The 18,389-nt window shown below is 46.6% G+C and overlaps 1 protein-coding gene across 2 annotated transcripts in view; it reads right to left on the reverse strand.

The window, feature by feature from the left end:
• The window catches only part of SND1 (staphylococcal nuclease and tudor domain containing 1), a 959,968-nt gene that overhangs the window by 175,070 nt on the left and 766,509 nt on the right, over positions 1-18,389 (reverse strand). For both annotated transcript variants that reach the window (XM_075345399.1, XM_075345398.1), the window contains exon 17: positions 13,521-13,709. In XM_075345399.1, coding sequence (XP_075201514.1) covers positions 13,521-13,709 — 189 coding nt within the window. The remainder of the gene's footprint in view (positions 1-13,520; positions 13,710-18,389) is intronic.

The raw sequence follows: 18,389 nt of genomic DNA on the forward strand, positions 1-18,389 counted from the left end.
GTTCACATGCTTGTTGAGCAGTTTTAGGTCCAGAACAGGACGGAACGAGCCGTCCTTTTTTGGAACCACAAAGAGATTGGAGTAAAAACCTTGCCCTTGTTCCTGAAGAGGAACAGGGATCACCACTCCTTCTGCTCTTAGTGAGCCCACCGCCTGCAGAAGGGCATCTGCTCGGTCGGGATGTGGGGAAGTTCTGAAGAACCGAGGCGGAGGACGAGAACTGAACTCTATCCTGTACCCGTGAGACAAAATGTCTGTTACCCACCGGTCCTCTGTGGCAGCCAAATGTCGCAAAAGCGGGAGAGCCTGCCACTGACCGAGGATGCGGAGGGAGGAGGCCGAAAGTCATGAGGCAGCCGCCTTGGAAGCGGTTCCTCCGGTTGCTTTCTTGGGGCGTGAGTGAGCCCGCCAGGAATCTGACCTCCTTTGCTCCTTCTGAGTCCCTTTGGACGAGGAGAATTGGGCCTTGCCCGAGCCTCGAAAGGACCGAAACCTCGACTGCCACCTCCTCTGTTGAGGTTTGCTTGATCTGGGCTGGGGTAAGGAGGAGTCTTTACCCTTGGACTGTTTAATGATTTCAGCCAATTGCTCACCAAACAGTCTGTCTACAGATAATGGCAAGCTGGTTAAACATTTTTTGGAAGCAGAATCCGCTTTCCATTCCTTTAACCACAAGGCTCTGCGCAAAACCACAGAGTTGGCGGACGCCATTGAGGTACGGCTCGTAGAGTCTAGGACAGCGTTGATAGCGTAGGTCGCAAACGCAGACATTTGCGAAGTTAAGGACTCCACTTGCGGCACTGCTGGACGTATGATAGAGTCCACCTGTGCCAGACCAGCTGAAATAGCTTGGAGTGCCCACACGGCCGCGAATGCTGGAGCAAACGACGCGCCGATAGCTTCATAGACAGATTTCAACCAAAGGTCCATCTGTCTGTCATTGGCATCTTTAAGTGAAGCCCCATCCTCCACTGCAACTATGGATCTAGCCGCAAGCCTGGAGATTGGGGGATCCACCTTTGGACACTGGGTCCAGCGTTTGACCACGTCAGGGGGAAAGGGATAACGTGTATCCTTAAGACGTTTGGAGAAACGCTTGTCTGGATAAGCGTGGTGTTTCTGGACTGATTCTCTGAAGTCAGCGTGGTCCAGAAAAGTACTCAGTTTACGCTTGGGATACCTGAAATGGAACTTCTCCTGCTGTGCCGCTGCCTCCTCTGCTGAAGGGGCAGGGGGAGAAATATCCAACAGTCTATTGATGGCCGCTATAAGGTCATTTACCATGGCGTCACCATCAGGAGTATCCAGATTGAGAGCGGTCTCAGGATTAGACTCCTGATCACCCTCCTCTGTCTCATCATACAGAGACTCTTCTCGCTGAGACCCTGACCAGCGTGAGGACGTGGAGGGTCTCTCCCAGCGAGCTCGCTTAGGCTGCCTGGGACTGTCATCCGAGTCAGAGCCTTCAGCCTGAGATGCCTGGGACCCCCTTGAAGCACGTATTAACTCCAACTGAGGGGGACCGGGGAACATTGACACAGCCGTGTCCATGGTCTGAGTAACTGGTCTGGACTGCAAGGTCTCTAGGAGTTTTGTCATAGTCACAGACATCTTGTCAGCAAAAACTGCAAACTCTGTCCCCGTCACCGGGACAGGGTTCACCGGTGACTCTGCCTGGGCCACTACCACCATAGAGTCCGGCTGACGAAGTGGCACAGGGACCGAACATTGCACACAATGGGGGTCATTGGAACCTGCCGGTAGATCAGCCCCACAAGCGGCACAAGCAGCGTCTACAGCCTGTGTCTTGGCACCCTTGCGTTTTGCGGATGACATGTTGTTGTCTCCTCAGAGCAATATAGGGTATACAGCCAAGAAGCGACCTTACAGTGCAATATATATATAGATATGGTACAGAGAAAAAAGTACACCAATATAACACTGTGGCACTAGTGGGGCCAGCACTAATGTGCTGCTTACCGCCCGCTTAACGCGGGTGTGAGGTCGCCAGAAATCCCTTGTCTGGGTCTCCCAGAGCCTGTGTCCGTTCTCCAGCCAGACTGCATGTAGGAATGGCTGCCGGCGTCCTGTGGAGAGGGGCGGGCCCTGGGCGTGTGCAGACAAAGTGCGGGAAACCTGCGTCCCACTGTGCTCAGTGAGAGGGCTGGAGTATGTAAATAAGACTCCAGCCCTCGGCGCTGACTATCGTACAGCGTCTCTCCCTTGTCCTGATTGACAGGGTGGGGGCGGGAACGAAGCGGAGCTAGGCCGCAAAAGCCGGGGACTAGATTTATAAGCGCCGCCGTCGTAAAAGCACGGTCGGTGCGAAGTCCCCGGCGCACCACAAGTCTCAGCCGCGCCGCCGCTCTAGGGGCGGCCGGCGCGGCAGTCCCCAACACATAAAGTCCCTCAGAGAAGCTGCAGTGACTGTAACCCCAGCGCGCAGCGCTACTGTCCCCGGCGCACTAGCACACCCAGCAAGTCTGGAGTGTGCGCGGCCTGTCCATACGGGGACACAGAGTACCTGAATGTTGCAGGGCCTTGTCCCTGAACGGTACCCAGCTCCGTATCCAGCAGGTTCTATGGGTCTGTGGATGGAGCCCGGCCTCAGGGCTTGGGGGCCGGTAAGATCCCACTTCCTCAGAGCCCCTCAGGGGGATGGGGAAGGAAAGCAGCATGTGGGCTCCAGCCTCCGTACCCGCAATGGGTACCTCAACCTTAACAAACACCGCCAATAGGAATGGGGTGAGAAGGGAGCATGCTGGGGGCCCTATATGGGCCTTCTTTTCTTCCATCCGATATAGTCAGCAGCTACTGCTGACTAAAAACAGTGGAGCTATGCGTGGATGTCTGACCTCCTTCGCACAAAGCTTGAAAACTGAGCAGCCCGTGATCCCACGGGGGGTGTATAGCCAGAAGGGGAGGGGCCTTACACTTTTTAGTGTAATGCTTTGTGTGGCCTCCGGAGGCAGTAGCTATACACCCAATCGTCTGGGTCTCCCAATCGTCTGGGTCTCCCAATGGAGCGCCGAAGAAAGGACTTTTTTTTTTTTTAAAAGCAATGAAACAAGTCAACCCTAGACACTGGAGATCATCTACTCCACTGTCTAAGCTATAGTAGGCTGAATCTGTGTTTTTACTAAGCGTGGAAGACCTAATAATTTCAGATGATTAGCCCCGTTCTGAGTCTAATGAATACAGTGCCTTGTGAAAGTATTCTGCTCCCTTGAATTTTACAACCTTTTCCCACATTTCAGGCTTCAAACATAAAGATAAAAATTGCTATGTTATGGTGAAGAACGAACAACAAGTGGGACACAATTGTGAACTTGAACGAAATTTATTGCTCATTTTAAACATTTTTAAAAAATAAACAAACGTGGGGCATGCAATATTATTCGTCACCTTTACTTTCAGTGCAGCAAACTCACTCCAGAAGTTCATTGAGGATCTCTGAATAATCCAATGTTGTCCTAAATGACTGATGATGATAAATATAAGCCACCTGTGTGTAATCAAGTCTCTGTATAAAGGCACCTGCTCTGTGATAGTCTCAGTGTTCTATTTAAAGCGCAGAGAGCATCATGAAGACCAAGAAACACAACAGGCAGGTCCGTGATACTGTTGTGGAGAAGCTTAAAGCTGGATTTGGTAACAAAATGATTTCTAAAACTTTAAACATCCCAAGGAGCACTGTGCAAGCTGTATTGAAATGGAAGGAGTATCATGCCACTGCAAATCTACCAAGACCCGGCCGTCCATCCAAACTTTCATGTCAGACAAGGAGAAGACTGATCAGAGATGCAGCCAAGAGGCCCATGATCACTATGGCTGAATGGCAGAGATCTATAGCTGAGGTGGGCGAGTCTATGCATAGGACAACAATCAGTCGTACACTGCACAAATCTGGCCTTTGTGGAAGAGTGGCAAGGAGAAAGCTATTTCTCAAAGTTAAAGTTTGCCACAAGCCACCTGGGAGACACACCAAACATGTGGAAGAAGGTGCTCTGGTCAGATGAAACCAAAATCAAACTATTTGGGCACAATGCCAAACGATATGTATGGTGTAAAAGCAACAAAGCTCATCACCATGAACACACCATGCCCACGGTCAAACATGGTGGTGGCAGCATCATGGTTTGGGCCTGCTTTTCTTCAAAAGTGACAGGGAAGATGGTTAAAATTGATAAGAAGATGGATGGAGCCGAATACAGGACCATTCTTGAACAAAACCTGTTGGAGTCTGCAAAAGACCTGAGACTGGGACAGAGATTTGTCTTTCAACAAGACAATGATTCAAAACATAAAGCAAAATCTACAATGGAATGGTTCACAAATAAACGTATCCAGGTGTTAGAATGGCCAAGTCAAAGTCCAGACCTGAATCCAATCAAGAATCTGTGGAAAGAGCTGAAAACTGCTGTTCACAAACGCTCTCCACCCAACCTCAGTCAGCTCGAGCTATTTGCAAAGGAAGAATGAGCAAGAATATCAGTCTCTCGATGTGCAAAACTGATAGACACATAACCCAAGCGACTTGCAGCTGTAATCGCAGCAAAAGGTGGCGCTACAAAGTAATAACTTAAAGGGGACGAATAATATTGCACGGCCCACTTTTCAGTTATTTATTTAAAAAAAAAATGTAAAATAAACAATAAATTTTGTTCAACTTCACAATTGTGTCCCACTTGTTCTTGATTCTTCACCATAACATTAACATTGTTATCTTTATGTTTGAAGCCTGAAATGTGGGAGAAGGTTGAAAAATTCAAGGGGCTGAATAATTTCACAAGGCATTGTCTATGAGGGCTAGGTTATCCTGGATTTCTTTAAGGTGTGCATGACACTGTCTACGTCACACACCCTCATCGGCACTGAAGTCCCGTGCAGGCGGACTTTGATCTGCCCTGTGCAGGGCAGATCAAAGTATTGTAGTGCGCCTGCGCAGGACCTTAACATTGACCTGTGTGCATGACGTAGGACGCATCTTGCACCCAGGTTTCAGAAGGAGGACTAAGATGGTCGGAAGAGGAAGTACCGGTCCCGGAGAACAGCGCCACCCATCTGACCAGTTTGCACCACACCGACCCCCTAGGGGAGTATTATAAAGTGTTTGTTATGTTCTAAACAGCAGCCTGGGCTCTTATATACAGCATGTTAGAATGCTGTATACAAGAGCCCACTGGTAGTGGCCATAGTTTATAGAGCCCAATTCTGGTGACATGTTACCTTTAAGCCATTCTAATAGATGAGGGAAAAAACTGATAAAAAAAAAACCTCATGCCAAAAACACACTTTATTTATGCATGGTTTTTCCTGCTGAGAGACATGTTTTTGATGCAGAAATGTCCGCGGTAAATAGGGTATACCCTAACAGTGAATATGATCACTTTGTAGCCCCTCAAGTTACCACAATACTATGGTATTCGGCAAAGCATGTGATGTGGACTCGCACAAGTCACTCGCAAGTGTGACTCCAGCCTAACCGTATATTCAGACATGGAGGTGATGGCAAATAAAACACAATACGATCATACTAAATAAAGAAACTATATGTATTTATGCTCCGAGTGCGACATCAGGAGCAGACGGACATATTTTTTTATTTACTAATGTCCAGAATCCGCTAAAGTTCTAGTTTGAATAAGAGCAGCCTGTCAGTCACCTGTACGGTCTGCTGCGGGCGGGAGCCATTTCCAGCCTTACATAATGGTCCACATCCTGAGGTCTTCATTATATAACGCCATGTAATAATATTTTTATATTTCATAGGCACCTGCAGTTTATTTTAGAACGCAGCTTTTCCTGATAATCCAACCTTAGCCTGGTTTAATGGATGTAAATATTCATCAGATCTTTGATTTAAACTTTCTTTTGTCATAGAGATCAACATCTGTTGAGACTCCCAAATGCAGAGTTTAGGCTTTTTAACCAGGTTTAGAACGCTAAGCAGGCGTTTGTATGAAATGGGATTTACAGAAGCACAGGAGCAGCTTGCTGGAGATTACAATCGTACTACAGATTTTCTGTCTCCTGTCACCTCCAAGAAAATGAAAACCACAAGTGCACATTGCCCGAATGATCAACTTCACAACCTTGTAAAACCTATACACAGTAATGATATTTATGCCAAAGTTCTGCCCTAATCTAAAAACGTTAAATGATTAAAGAGCCACACAAAACACTGAAGAGAAAATAAGACAGATCGGAAAAACATCTGCCATATTAAACTGAATATCAAAAAATACAGAGTTCTGTTTTGGCCTATAGGGCCGTCTTTGAAGGGGTTTTCCAACTTATGGACCCCAAACACATTTACAGAAAAATAGGTAAATAGACTTCAGTGGGATTGTCAGATCATCTTATATGTATGGAGCCTTTCTGATTCTTCCCCCAATAGATATCAATTTGTTTATGAAGTAGATAAGCTATTGCTGAAAGTGCCCAGCACGAGCTATCTCCCTTTTGCCCATTGAATGCACATGAAGACTGTGTCAGGCTGATCGATCACATGAGAGGGGAAGTCTGAATAAAGCAATGGCTATATACTCTAAGTGAGCAGTTGGGAATATCGGTCAGCAGGAGTCACCAAAGTAGGCGCACTGGCAAGAAAATGACATTTTTGTGTACTCACCGTAAAATGTCTTCCTTGGAGCCTTTCATTGGTGGACACAGACAGTGGGTATTATGATGTCTCCAGGGAGGCGTGACACATTTGAAAAAGTGTTAGCTCCTCCCCCCACAGCATATACCCTAGCTAGGCAGGAAACTAGCTCAGTTTGGTGTAAAAGCAGTAGGAGAAGGACAACCAAAACCACAAGGGTGGGAGCTGTGTCCCCCAATGAAAGGCTCCAAGGAAGACATTTTACGGTGAGTATACAAAAATGTCATTTCCTTACTCGCCTTTTCATTGGGGGACACAGACAGTGGGACGTCCCAAAGCAGTCCCTGGGTGGGAGCTGAACTATTAACAGTGTATAACATCAGACTAAGAGCTGACTAACTACTGCAACTGCAGTGAACATATATCAAAACACTGTCAAAAAACCGAGCAGTGGCAACTTATAAATGGGCCACTGCCGCCTGAAGGACTTGTCTTCCAAAAGCAGCATCTGCGGAAGCATGCGTATGCACTCGGTAGAATTTTGTAAACGTGTGCACACTGCACCAAGTAGCGGCCTTGCAAAGTTGGGCCGCCGAAGCCTGATGGCGGATAGCCCAGGAAGCACCCACTGCTCGCGTAGAGTGGGCCCGCACAGATTGAGGAGGAACAACACCTCGTGCTTTGTAAGCCTCACAGATGGCAGTTCTAATCCATCGAGAAATCGTGGATTTAGAAGCCTGATTGCCCTTTTTGTGTCCTTCTGAAAGGACGAAGAGGGCATCGGACTTGCGCAACGGCGCTGTTCTGGAGATGTAGATCCGCAGAACTTTGACGAGATCTAGTGTGAAGGTTTTTTTTTAAAGGAGTGGACCAGGGCCGGGCAGAATGACGGTAACACAATGTCCTCGTTTAAGTGGAAAGAAGATACGACCTTCGGAAGAAAGGCGGGGAAGGCCGAAGAACCACCTTTTCATGATGGAATATCAGGTAAGGTGAGCGACAGGAAAGAGCCACTAGTTCGGACACTCGCCTGATAGAGGTAATGGCGACTAAAAAGGCAACCATCCAGGACAGCCGTTGAAGAGAGATTTCTCTCAGAGGTTCGAACGGAGGAAGCTGAAGAGCTCCGAGAACCAGATTCAGATCCCAGGGATCTAAGGGGTGGCGATAAGGAGGGACCAAATGCGCTACCCCTTGAAGAAAGGTACAGACCTGAGGGCGAGAAGCCAGCTGCTTCTGGAAAAATATTGACAAGGCAGAAACTTGTCCTTTAAGGGTACTGAGAGCCAGTCCCGAGTCCAGACCGTCTTGCAGAAAGGCAAGAACATTAGGGATTGAAAAGGTAAGGGGCGACCGATTAGGACGGTCACACCAGGAGGATAGGTCTTCCAGGTCCTGTAATAGATACTGGCGGAGGAGGGCTTCCGAGCATTAAGCATGGTATGAACTACCTTAGAAGAAAAACCTGATTTGGCTAGAATCAAGGATTCAAGTGCCACAAATATTGGACCTTGCGACAGAAGATCCGGGCGGTCGGGAATACGCAAGGGAGTGTCGCCGAGCAGTTGGAGAAGCTCTGGGTACCAGGCTCGCCTGGGCCAGTCCGGGGCCACGAGGATCACCGGGATTCCCTCCGCTTTTATTTTCTTGATTACTCTCAGAATGAGAGGAAACGCAGGGAAGATGTAGGGTAGGCGGAACTGCGCCCACGGAAAGACTAGAGCGTCGGAGCCGATCGCTAGCGGGTCTCTCGACCGGGATATGAAGGGACGTATTTTGGCGTTCATCCGAGACGCCATGAGGTCCACATCTGGGAGTCCCCAACGAAGAGTGATCTGATGGAACACTTCGTCGTGGAGGGACCATTCCCTGCCGCTAGACCTTGCCTGCTGAGAAAGTCTGCGGCCCAGTTGTCTACCCCTGGAATATGGACAGCTGAAATAATGGGGATGTGCTTCTCTGCCCAAAGAAGAATCCTGGATACTTCCTTCATCGCTGCCTTGCTGCGAGTTCCTCCCTGACGGTTGATGTAAGCCACGGCCGTGGCATTGTCTGACTGGATCCGAACAGGGAGGCCCAATAGTAAGGGTTGAAAATTCTGAAGGGCCAAAAATATGGCTCTGATCTCCAGAACATTGATGTGCAAGGAGCGCTCGGAAGGAGACCAGCGTCCGTGAACAGTGTGGTGGAGAAACACTGCCCCCCAGCCTATCAGGCTGGCATCCGTCGTGACTACTTGCCAGTGGACCGGGCGGAAGGACTTCCCTTGAGATAGTGATGAGGCTTGAGTCCACCAGACGAGGGAGCTGAGCGCAGACCGAGATAGGCGGATTGACCGGTCTAGGGAAGCTGGATTCTTCTCCCAGGAGGATAGAAGATCCAGTTGTAAAGGGCGCAGATGGAATTGGACAAAGGACACGGTTTCTATGACCGCCATCATCTTGCCTAACACTCTCATTCCATTCCGAAGGCGAGAGCGGAGGGATTGGGCGGCCCGGATCAGGGAAGACCTCCTGTCTTCTGGAAGAAAAACCTGGGACTGAGCCGTGTCTATCAGCATACCTAAAAAGGTGATGCGCTGATGAGGAATGAGGGATGACTTGTTGAAGTTGATAAGGCACCCTAGCCTTGACAGCGTGTCCAGGCAAATCTGCACGCTTTCTGAGCAAACTTGGAGAGCTCCCTTTGACAAGAAGGTCATCCAAATAGGGAACAACCAGGATGCCTCTGGGGTGTAAAATGGACATGACGGCCGTCATGACCTTTGTGAAGACCCGAGGCGCAGTGGCCAGCCCAAAGGGGAGGGCCCTGAATTGGAAATGACGGTGTGCTATGGCAAAACGAAGGAACAGTTGATGAGAGAGAGATATGGGAATGTGTAAATAAGCATCTTGAACGTCTATGGAAGCTAGGAATTCTCCAGGTTCCATGGCGGCTAGCACTGCTCTCAATGATTCCATTCGGAAAGTTCGAATCCGTACGAATTTGTTCAGCCGTTTGAGGTCCAAGTTAGGGTGGACAGAGCCATCTTTTTTGGGAACGACAAAAAGGTTTGAATAGAAACCTTTGCCGCGCTGTTCCAGGGGCACTGTAATGATAACGTTTGCTTTCTGTAAAGAGGCTATGGCCTGAGATAAGGCCTGGCTTTGCGTTTTGGACTTTGGAAGACGAGAACGCAGAAACCTGTTGGCCGGCAGGGAATGGAAATCGATCGTGTAACCTGAGGTGACGATTTCTCGAACCCAAGCATCGCGAGTGTGGTCTAGCCAGATATCCCGAAAAAGCAGAAGCCGCCCTCCAACAGGAGTCGGATCTGAGGGATACCTGGCGTCATGCTGAGGGGGCCTGTACAGAGCGAGGTCCTTTTACTTTTACCACCCGTCGTCTCAGAGATGAGTTTGTCCAAGGATTCTCCAAACAGACGCAGGCCATGGAAGGGGAGTGTGGACAGGGATTTCTTGGAGGCACTGTCCGCATTCCATATTTTTAGCCAAAGGACTCTGCAGGCAAAGACAGCATTGGCCGCCGTTAGGGCTGACAAACTAGCCGCATCTAGGGGGCCGAGAAGAAAATAATTAGAGGCCAGAGAGAACAAATCAAGGATCTCAAAAGCCGCCGGGGAACATTACAAGAGCGAAGCATCCTGCGTAGGTTCTTGCTCCCCACACCCATAGCTCTCGCGACCCATGTTAAGGCAAACAGGGGGCAAAGAGAGGAGCCCGAAGTCTGGAAAATAGAAATGACCGCAGCATCAACTGCGCGGTCGGACGAGTCCTTGAGAGACGCGATGTCTGAAACAGACATGACCGTGTGTTTAGCCAGTCTGGATACTGGCGGATCCACAACGGGGGGTACTGACCAGAGCTTAACCAGTTCCGATGGAAAGGGAAAAGCGAAGAAGATGAGGATTTTTTATTAAACCTCCTATCAGGGTGATCCCACCGTTTAGATATGATTTGACAAAAAAATCGGATCCTGGGCAAAGGACTTAGGCGGCTTCTTTGGCCGCTTGATTGCCGACTGAGAAGTCGGGTCAGGAGGCTGATCAGAGATCGACAGAGTGATTGACAGCCGAAATTAGTGTGTCTTCTATATGCTTAGACTCAGAAAGGACATCTGAATCAGAGTCAGAGTCTTGAGAATCGTAACTACTAAAAGTGATGGAACCTCGATCAGACTGACTATCGTCCGAGTCGAATGAGGCGTAGAGGTCGCAATGGCGCCTTTTGGAAATTTCCTTTTCTGGGGAAGAGGGACCAGACGAAGCAGGCGGGCTCCTCTGAGGGAGCAGGGCCGGGGGCAGGCTGTGGGAGCCTGAGGAGGGCTGGGATATCTGAGCGGCAAGGTCATCTAACCTTTTAGACATTAGAAGAGCCCATGCAGGCATTACGTCATCAGACGGGGGTGCTGCCTGGCCGGTGGCCGGAGCAGAATCCAAAGACTGCACGGCATCCTGGTCCGGCAACGGGGTCTGTTGTGCCACGGTAGTAGGGGCATCGCAGCCCCGGCATAGTGGATAGCTTCGGCCATTAGAAAACGAGCGTCCACAGGTGGTACAGGCATAGTACAGGTCCGTAGAGGACGCCTGGGAAGGTTTATCACCCTTGCGGTTACGCATGTCAGCAATAGAGTCCTACAGCCCTATAGGGATAGAGTAATATGAGTGAGGAGCCACTAGCAGTATTATAAAGTGACTGCTATACACAGCCGGTATATACCGATAGCAAATGGCATATACTGTCAAACAATCGGCATATACCTGCAGGCAGAACCAGTATATAACGCTAACAGCTGATATACACCGCTAACCAGCAGGCACACACCGCTAGAGAGACAGCGATATACCGCTGAGCAGAGCGGTATATAGTGCTGCAGAAGTGCAGAGCCAAGGAGGCGATCTCACCCGTGTCTGCTCCCCACGTAGAAAATGGCGTCCAGCGTTCCTGGCAGCATGGAGGAGTGAGACGGCCCCCGGAGGCTGATTGGTCCCAGGGCTGGGACTAACGTGACGGCCAATTAGAGGAGAGCCGCTGCGACTGAGGGAGCGGCTCCCAGAGCAGTGAGAGGGGGCGTTTGCTAGAATGCAGGCCGACGCCGGGGGCTAAATTAATGAGGCTCCCCGGGATCATGGCCTGCATCGCCCCACCGGCGCCTTTTTGGATGCAGGGGACAGATGACTCGTCGTCTCCCTACCTGCTCCTGGCTCCGTCTGAAGACGCGTCGGTCCGGTGATGCGGGGATCTCGGGGATGCATCTTCGGCTCAAGGCTGAAGCAGGTCCTCGGCTCTGCTGAGCCCTCTGGAGCTACCTTGGTGTGAGGTGCTTCCAGGGAGCCTGGAGGGATACGCAGACCCGACCACTTGGGCGTGAGGGAAGACTGACGGCTTGTGCACGCCAGGTTTCCTCTGCCCGTACGCGGGAGGAACGAGGGTGGCAAGGCACCCTGGTATTGCCCCATAATCAAAAATAGAATGATTAAGAAAAAACAAAAATAAAAAATAAAAACAAAATAAGCTGGCCTAAGGCACCTGGTAGAGCTCAGGACAGACATGTCAGCCTCCCTGCTGACACTAGAAAAAACTGAGCTAGTTTCCTGCCTAGTTAGGGTATATGCTGTGGGGGGAGGAGCTAACACTTTTTCAAATCTAGTGTCACGCCTCCCTGGAGACATCATAATACCCACTGTCTGCGTCCCCCAACGAAAAGGCGAGAAAGGAATGTATCTTTCACTCTCACAAAACTCCTTATCCCCCTCCCAACACATTTGTTGCATTTGAGAGGGGTTAAAGTTTTATTTTAGTCTTTTAAACACTTTAAATTGAAAAAAATACAACTGAGGACACTTTTTTTTTCTTGCAACTCTTGATCATTTGCCATCAGTAAGGGCTTGTGCACATGACTGTACTTTTGCTGTGATTGCATTCGGGCTAATTTTATTTAATAAGACCGTACAAATGTCCATTTTGTCATCGGACCAAGTGATCAGAGGAAAAAAATTGCGGCGTACACAATTTGCCTCCGTATATTGGATTGCACTTGGCCAGTCAAACCTATGGGTCTGTGGGGAAAAAAAATGGACAGCAATCTAATTATATTTGAGTGCGTTCCAATTTTAACGAACTGACAGAATGGAGATGATCAATCTTCGCATCAGAGAAAAACAGATATAACTCTGATCACCATAATTGGACTGTTTTCTCGGATTTCTCTTGTCATGAGACTCTAGCCTAAGGGGCACTTTGCACACTACAACATCGCAGGTGCGATGTCGGTGGGGTCAAATTGAAAGTGACGCACATCCGGCGTCGCAGGCGATATCGTAGTGTGTAAAGCCTTTTTGATACGATTAACGAGCGGAAAATCGAAAATCGTATCATCGGTGTAGCGTCGGTCATTTCCATAATTTGGAAATGACCGATGTTACGATGTTGTTCCTCGTTCCAGCAGCATCACACATCGCTGTGTGTGAAGCCACAGGAGCGAGGAACATCTCCTACCTGCGTCCTACGCCAGCTATGCGGAAGGAAGTGGGCGGGATGTTTACGTCCCGCTCATCTCCGCTCCTCCGCTTCTATTGGCCGCCTGCCGTGTGACATCGCTATGACGCCGCACGACCCGCCCCCTTAATAAGGAGGTGGGTCGCCGGCCAGAGCGACGTCGCAGGGCAGGTGAGTGCATGTGAAGCTGGCGTAGCGATAATGTTCGCTACGCCAACTATCACCATGATATCGCAGCTGCGACGGGGGCGGGGACTATCGTGCTCGGCATCGGAAGCATCGGCTTGCGATGTCGTAGTGTGCAAAGTGCCCCTAAATGTCTGGCTGACAAAAGTATGCCAGCAGCCAGTATTTTATCTTAGGCTCTGAAGCGAGGAATACCTTAAGTGCTCTACATTGTTTTTTAAACACGTGCCTACCTTTTCTTTCTTCACTTTGGCTGCTTCTTCTGCAGACATGAGAGTCTTGTAATAGTTGCTGCGCTCTGCAGTGAAATGGACCTTAGAGAGGGCATGTTCCACAAGAGCAATTGACAAGTTGACACCATCCACGTGAAGCCAACCAATGAAGTTACCAGCCTTGTCCATGGCTTCCACTTCCACCTCCACCTGGGAAAAAGTAAAAACAAGAGTAATTAGTGTCTTGTAGTAAATTCCTGCTTGAAGCAAAAAAACAAAAAATACTCATCTGACATCACATGCCATTATATGCAGTTTATCCATATATAATAGAACATGGCTAACCACATGGAAGACCTACAGGTGGGATCAAATGACACAATAATGACAGAGAGCACCACTATAGTAAACACCTGGAGACTTTACTGATGTTTTATATAGTCACACAATGCGATCATATAATATTTCCATTTTTACCTCATTTTCAAGAGGGAAAATAGTGCAGTTTTACAAAAATCATGGCAACAACCATCACTTCTTTATGAAAAACCACCCAGTAAGAAGCAGCAACATGATGAGCAGGTGTGATGGAATCCGAACTTTAAGATATAAGGCACCTATTAAACACCACCTCTTTTAAATGACTGCAAGGTGCAGGTCAATGTTATCTTCTACTTTATAGACCTTACTTTGTCCTACTGGCCTGGAAAGCAACTTATATCTACCAATGACAGTTGTGTTCCAGAAAGCAAGGGCGATCGATACAATCAGATTCTAATGCTTAAACCAAACATGACATAGCAAGAGCCATCGTCCTTGTCACAGATACAGTAAAGTAATCAATCTTTATCCCGTAACGAAAGGCCGCAGCTCCCGAAGCAAAGTAAGACGACACAGCATATGCTGGTAAATAATTGGAAAGGAAAACACACGTCCCAAGATATCCCAATTATTTTTGGACTGTGTCAAATTCTGTAAAACCTCACAAGATGAAATGACATTTGCACAAGGTGGCTGTTTAATGGTTTATGCACTTATACAGTAGGGACAAAACGCACTATTTTATCTCTAATAAACCTTGTCAAACAAATCGAAAATATGGCAGGGGAGAATACAACGCCTCACGGAGACGCACTTGGCAAGACAGAGAGCACCTGAGGGTCCATACTGCCAGGAGGGTTAATGGACCGGAAAACAAATATCATTTTCAACTCCACACAACTAAGTTGTTCATGCTCCCTGCATAATATCATGGTCTGCATCGTTATTTTCCATGCCATTTATTTAACTCCTTCCCAACCGGGCGATTTTCCGCTTTATTGCATTTTCATTTTTTCCTCCCCTTATTCCAAGAGCCATAACTTTTTTTTTAAATTTTTCCATCCGCTTGGCTGTTTTAGGGACTTGTTTTTATGGGGCAATTTGTAGTTTTAAATGACATAAATCATGTAATTTATTGGACTGGAACAAGGGGAAAAATTTCCAATTTCCATCGAATAGCGGCGAGATATTCAGAAAATATCCGCGAAACCAAATAATCGAAGTATTCGATCATCCCTAGTTATAATACGTTACATGTCGAAGAATACATTAACAGGAATATACAGTATATGGGTCAGAAAATTACCTATTGTTTAAAACTTTTTTCATGTTCCATTTTCAATGTTTTTATCTACAATAAAAAAAATGCCTAAAGGTGTTGTCAGGGATATTAATATTTGATAACCTTTCATCAATGTCTGATTGGTGGGAGTACGAAAACAGGCACCCCCGCCAATAGGCTGTTCCCACTGCCACCACTGGTCGGAACTGCTCGGCTGTGGTGCTCCACAGTACACCTCCATCAATTGTACAGTGGCTATGATGGGGTACTGCATATCCACCCCCTATTTGAATCAATAGGGGGTGAACAAGCAGTACACGGCCATGCCCAATATTCCGTCGATGGAGATGTGCTATGCAGTCCCACTAGTGAGTAGTTCTGGACAGCAGTGGCACCAGGAACAGCTGATTGGCAGGGGTGATGGGTGTCACACCCTACCGATCTAACGTTAATGACCCATTCATAGGATAAATCATCAATGTCTAAATCCCAGACAACCCCTTTAAATATTGCCATTTTCACACTGAGTCAAATAATAAGCTGACACTTCCTTATCTAATAAAAAATATCATCTATACAGCACTCCGTGGCACTTTACAAGTCAAAGGGAACATGTACAAACAATATCATATATAAAAGTAACAAAGAAACACATTCAATAATACAATCAAGAGGACAGAGGACCCTGCTCTTGGAAATCTAGAATCTGAGGAAATAGAAGTGACACAAGAGATAAAAAAGGGCTTGTAATGTATGTTTCAGCCATATTTTATAATAGTATTCATGTACAGTTACATCAACCAGTCACCAATCGGTATCAGTATACATAATGTTCAAACGTTTGGACACACACGTGTTGATGCAATGGTTTTGCTTGAACTTATTGGAATATGCACATAGTAGATTCCAACTCAACTTCAGGTAGCAAAACCATGTAAGCACATTGAAAAACAAGGAGTAAAGAAAAACACAAAATAGAATGCGTGTTACATCTTCGATTTCTTTAAGTACTCCCCTTTTACTCTGATGACAGCTTTACACAACCTTGGCATTCTCTCAGGCAGCATCATCAGGTATTAACGTGGAATGGTTTCCAATGAACAGAAATGACTCACCAAGTGTTCATTTGTGGAATCACTGACCTTCATAAAGTGTTTGTTACCATGTGGTGTTTGAGCAAAGGTAGTGAGTGTTAAGTACACAGGTCCACACAATGCTAAGCTCATACAGTTCTACAACTGTTGTCAACCAGAATATGGGAAGGAAAAAAAATCCAAAACACTCAACTAAGAGAAACAATAGTTCATCATCACTTTAGGACATGAAAGTTAATCAACGAGGAAAAAAATGTAGGAACCTTGAAGTTCACCTGAACTGCAGTCATGAAAACCATTAATAGCCATGATGAAACTGTCTCACATGAAGACCACCCACAAAAAAAAGACCAAGAATTATCACCACTGAAAAGGATACGTTCATCAGAGTTACCAGCCTCAAACATCAAATTGACAACACCTTAGATAGGAACCTCTTAGTATTGATGCACAGACATCAAGTAGCATCCCGACATCAACTGCCCACAGGAGACTGTGAGAAGAAGGCCTCTAAGGTCAAATTGCTGCAACAAAGCCACTTCTGGGGACCACAAAAAAATAAGACTTGTTTGAGCCAAGCAACACAAAGACATTGATATTAGATCAGTGGAAATCAGTACTGTGAACCGTTGAGTCAGAAATTGAGATGTTTGGTACCAATCACCACATCTTTGTGAAACACAAAAAGGTGAGCTGATACTTTCTACATGTTCGGTGCCCATTGTGAAGCATGGAGGTGTGATGGTCTATGGGTGATGTAGGTGGGTGCTCTGCTGGTGACATTGTTAGTGATTTAATCCAAGAGTCAAGGCATATTTACCAAGCAAGGTTACAACAGCATTCTGTAACACACCATCCCATCTGATTTGCACTTAGTGGGACCATCATTTGTGCTGCAACAGAACAATGGCCTAAAACATACCTGCAGGCTATGTAAGGGCTGTATAACAGAGAAGGAGAGGGCATAATGCTGCATCAGATGACATAGTCTCCACAATCAATCGCAACCCAATTGGGATGAGTGGGATGCCAGAGTGAAGCAAAGCAGCCAACAAGTGCTCAGCCCCTCAGAGAACTAGTTCAAAACTATTGGAAAACAATTTCAGGTGTCAACCTGATGAAGTTGCTTGACAGAATACCAAGGGTGTGTAAAGTAGTCATCAAAGTAAAAGAGAGGTACATAGAATAATCTATGGTTTAACACACACATGATTTGTTTGACTTGTTTCACATGTGATCTTGCTGCCTTCAGTCTGAATCTAACATTTGCACAATCCAATAAGGACAAGGAACAACACTGGATAAACAGATGTGTCCAAACCTGTTACAAAGACTGTATGTATACATATATACAGTATATATTAGTGAAACCTTGACCCGCACTGGAGGTAACATTCTGTACATAAGTTCTTGTACACTGTACACAATATACCATTGTACAGTACAGTATATACTATATAACATGTCTATCAATTTGCATTTGTGGATATAGTATTGTACTCTCTTTCTGCTAATCAGTACAGCACATTGCTTGTACTGTTCCTCCTGCACACAAACAATTTTATTGTAAGCTAAAGTGCAGTTAGTTTTCATGTTTTGTAATGTACAGTATTTTGAATATATACAGTACATATACTGTATATATATATATATATACATACATAGATATATATATATATATATATATACACACACACACACACACACACACACACACACACGCACGCACACACGCACACACACGCACGCACGCACGCAGTGTCATGGTTGAAAGTGTTGGCACCCTTGAAATTGTTCCAGAGAATAAATTACTTCTCCCAGAAATTTATGTTATATTGAGCCTGATGAAGACCTGAGTAGTCTAGAAAGCATGCTATTATTACCATCTTTTCAGTTAGCCATTAAAAGGTATCAACCACTGAGGACTTCAGTTCTTTTAAACAATTTGTATCTCTTCTGGCTAACACGGTACAAAGATATATTTATATATTTTACTTGAAATTACTCATTTTGTTATACACATGTCTCTATACTTTGTGTGTATTATAACCACACAAACAGAAAAAAAAATGGGCTGGACAAAATTGTTGCCACTGTGTACTTAATATTTGCACACCTTTTGGAATAAATAACTGCGATCAAATCACTTTCTGTAATCATAATCAAGCTTCTTACACCTCAAGACTGGAATTT

Source organism: Anomaloglossus baeobatrachus, chromosome 4 (genome assembly GCF_048569485.1).
Source record: "Anomaloglossus baeobatrachus isolate aAnoBae1 chromosome 4, aAnoBae1.hap1, whole genome shotgun sequence".
NCBI classification, from domain to species: Eukaryota; Metazoa; Chordata; class Amphibia; order Anura; family Aromobatidae; genus Anomaloglossus; species Anomaloglossus baeobatrachus.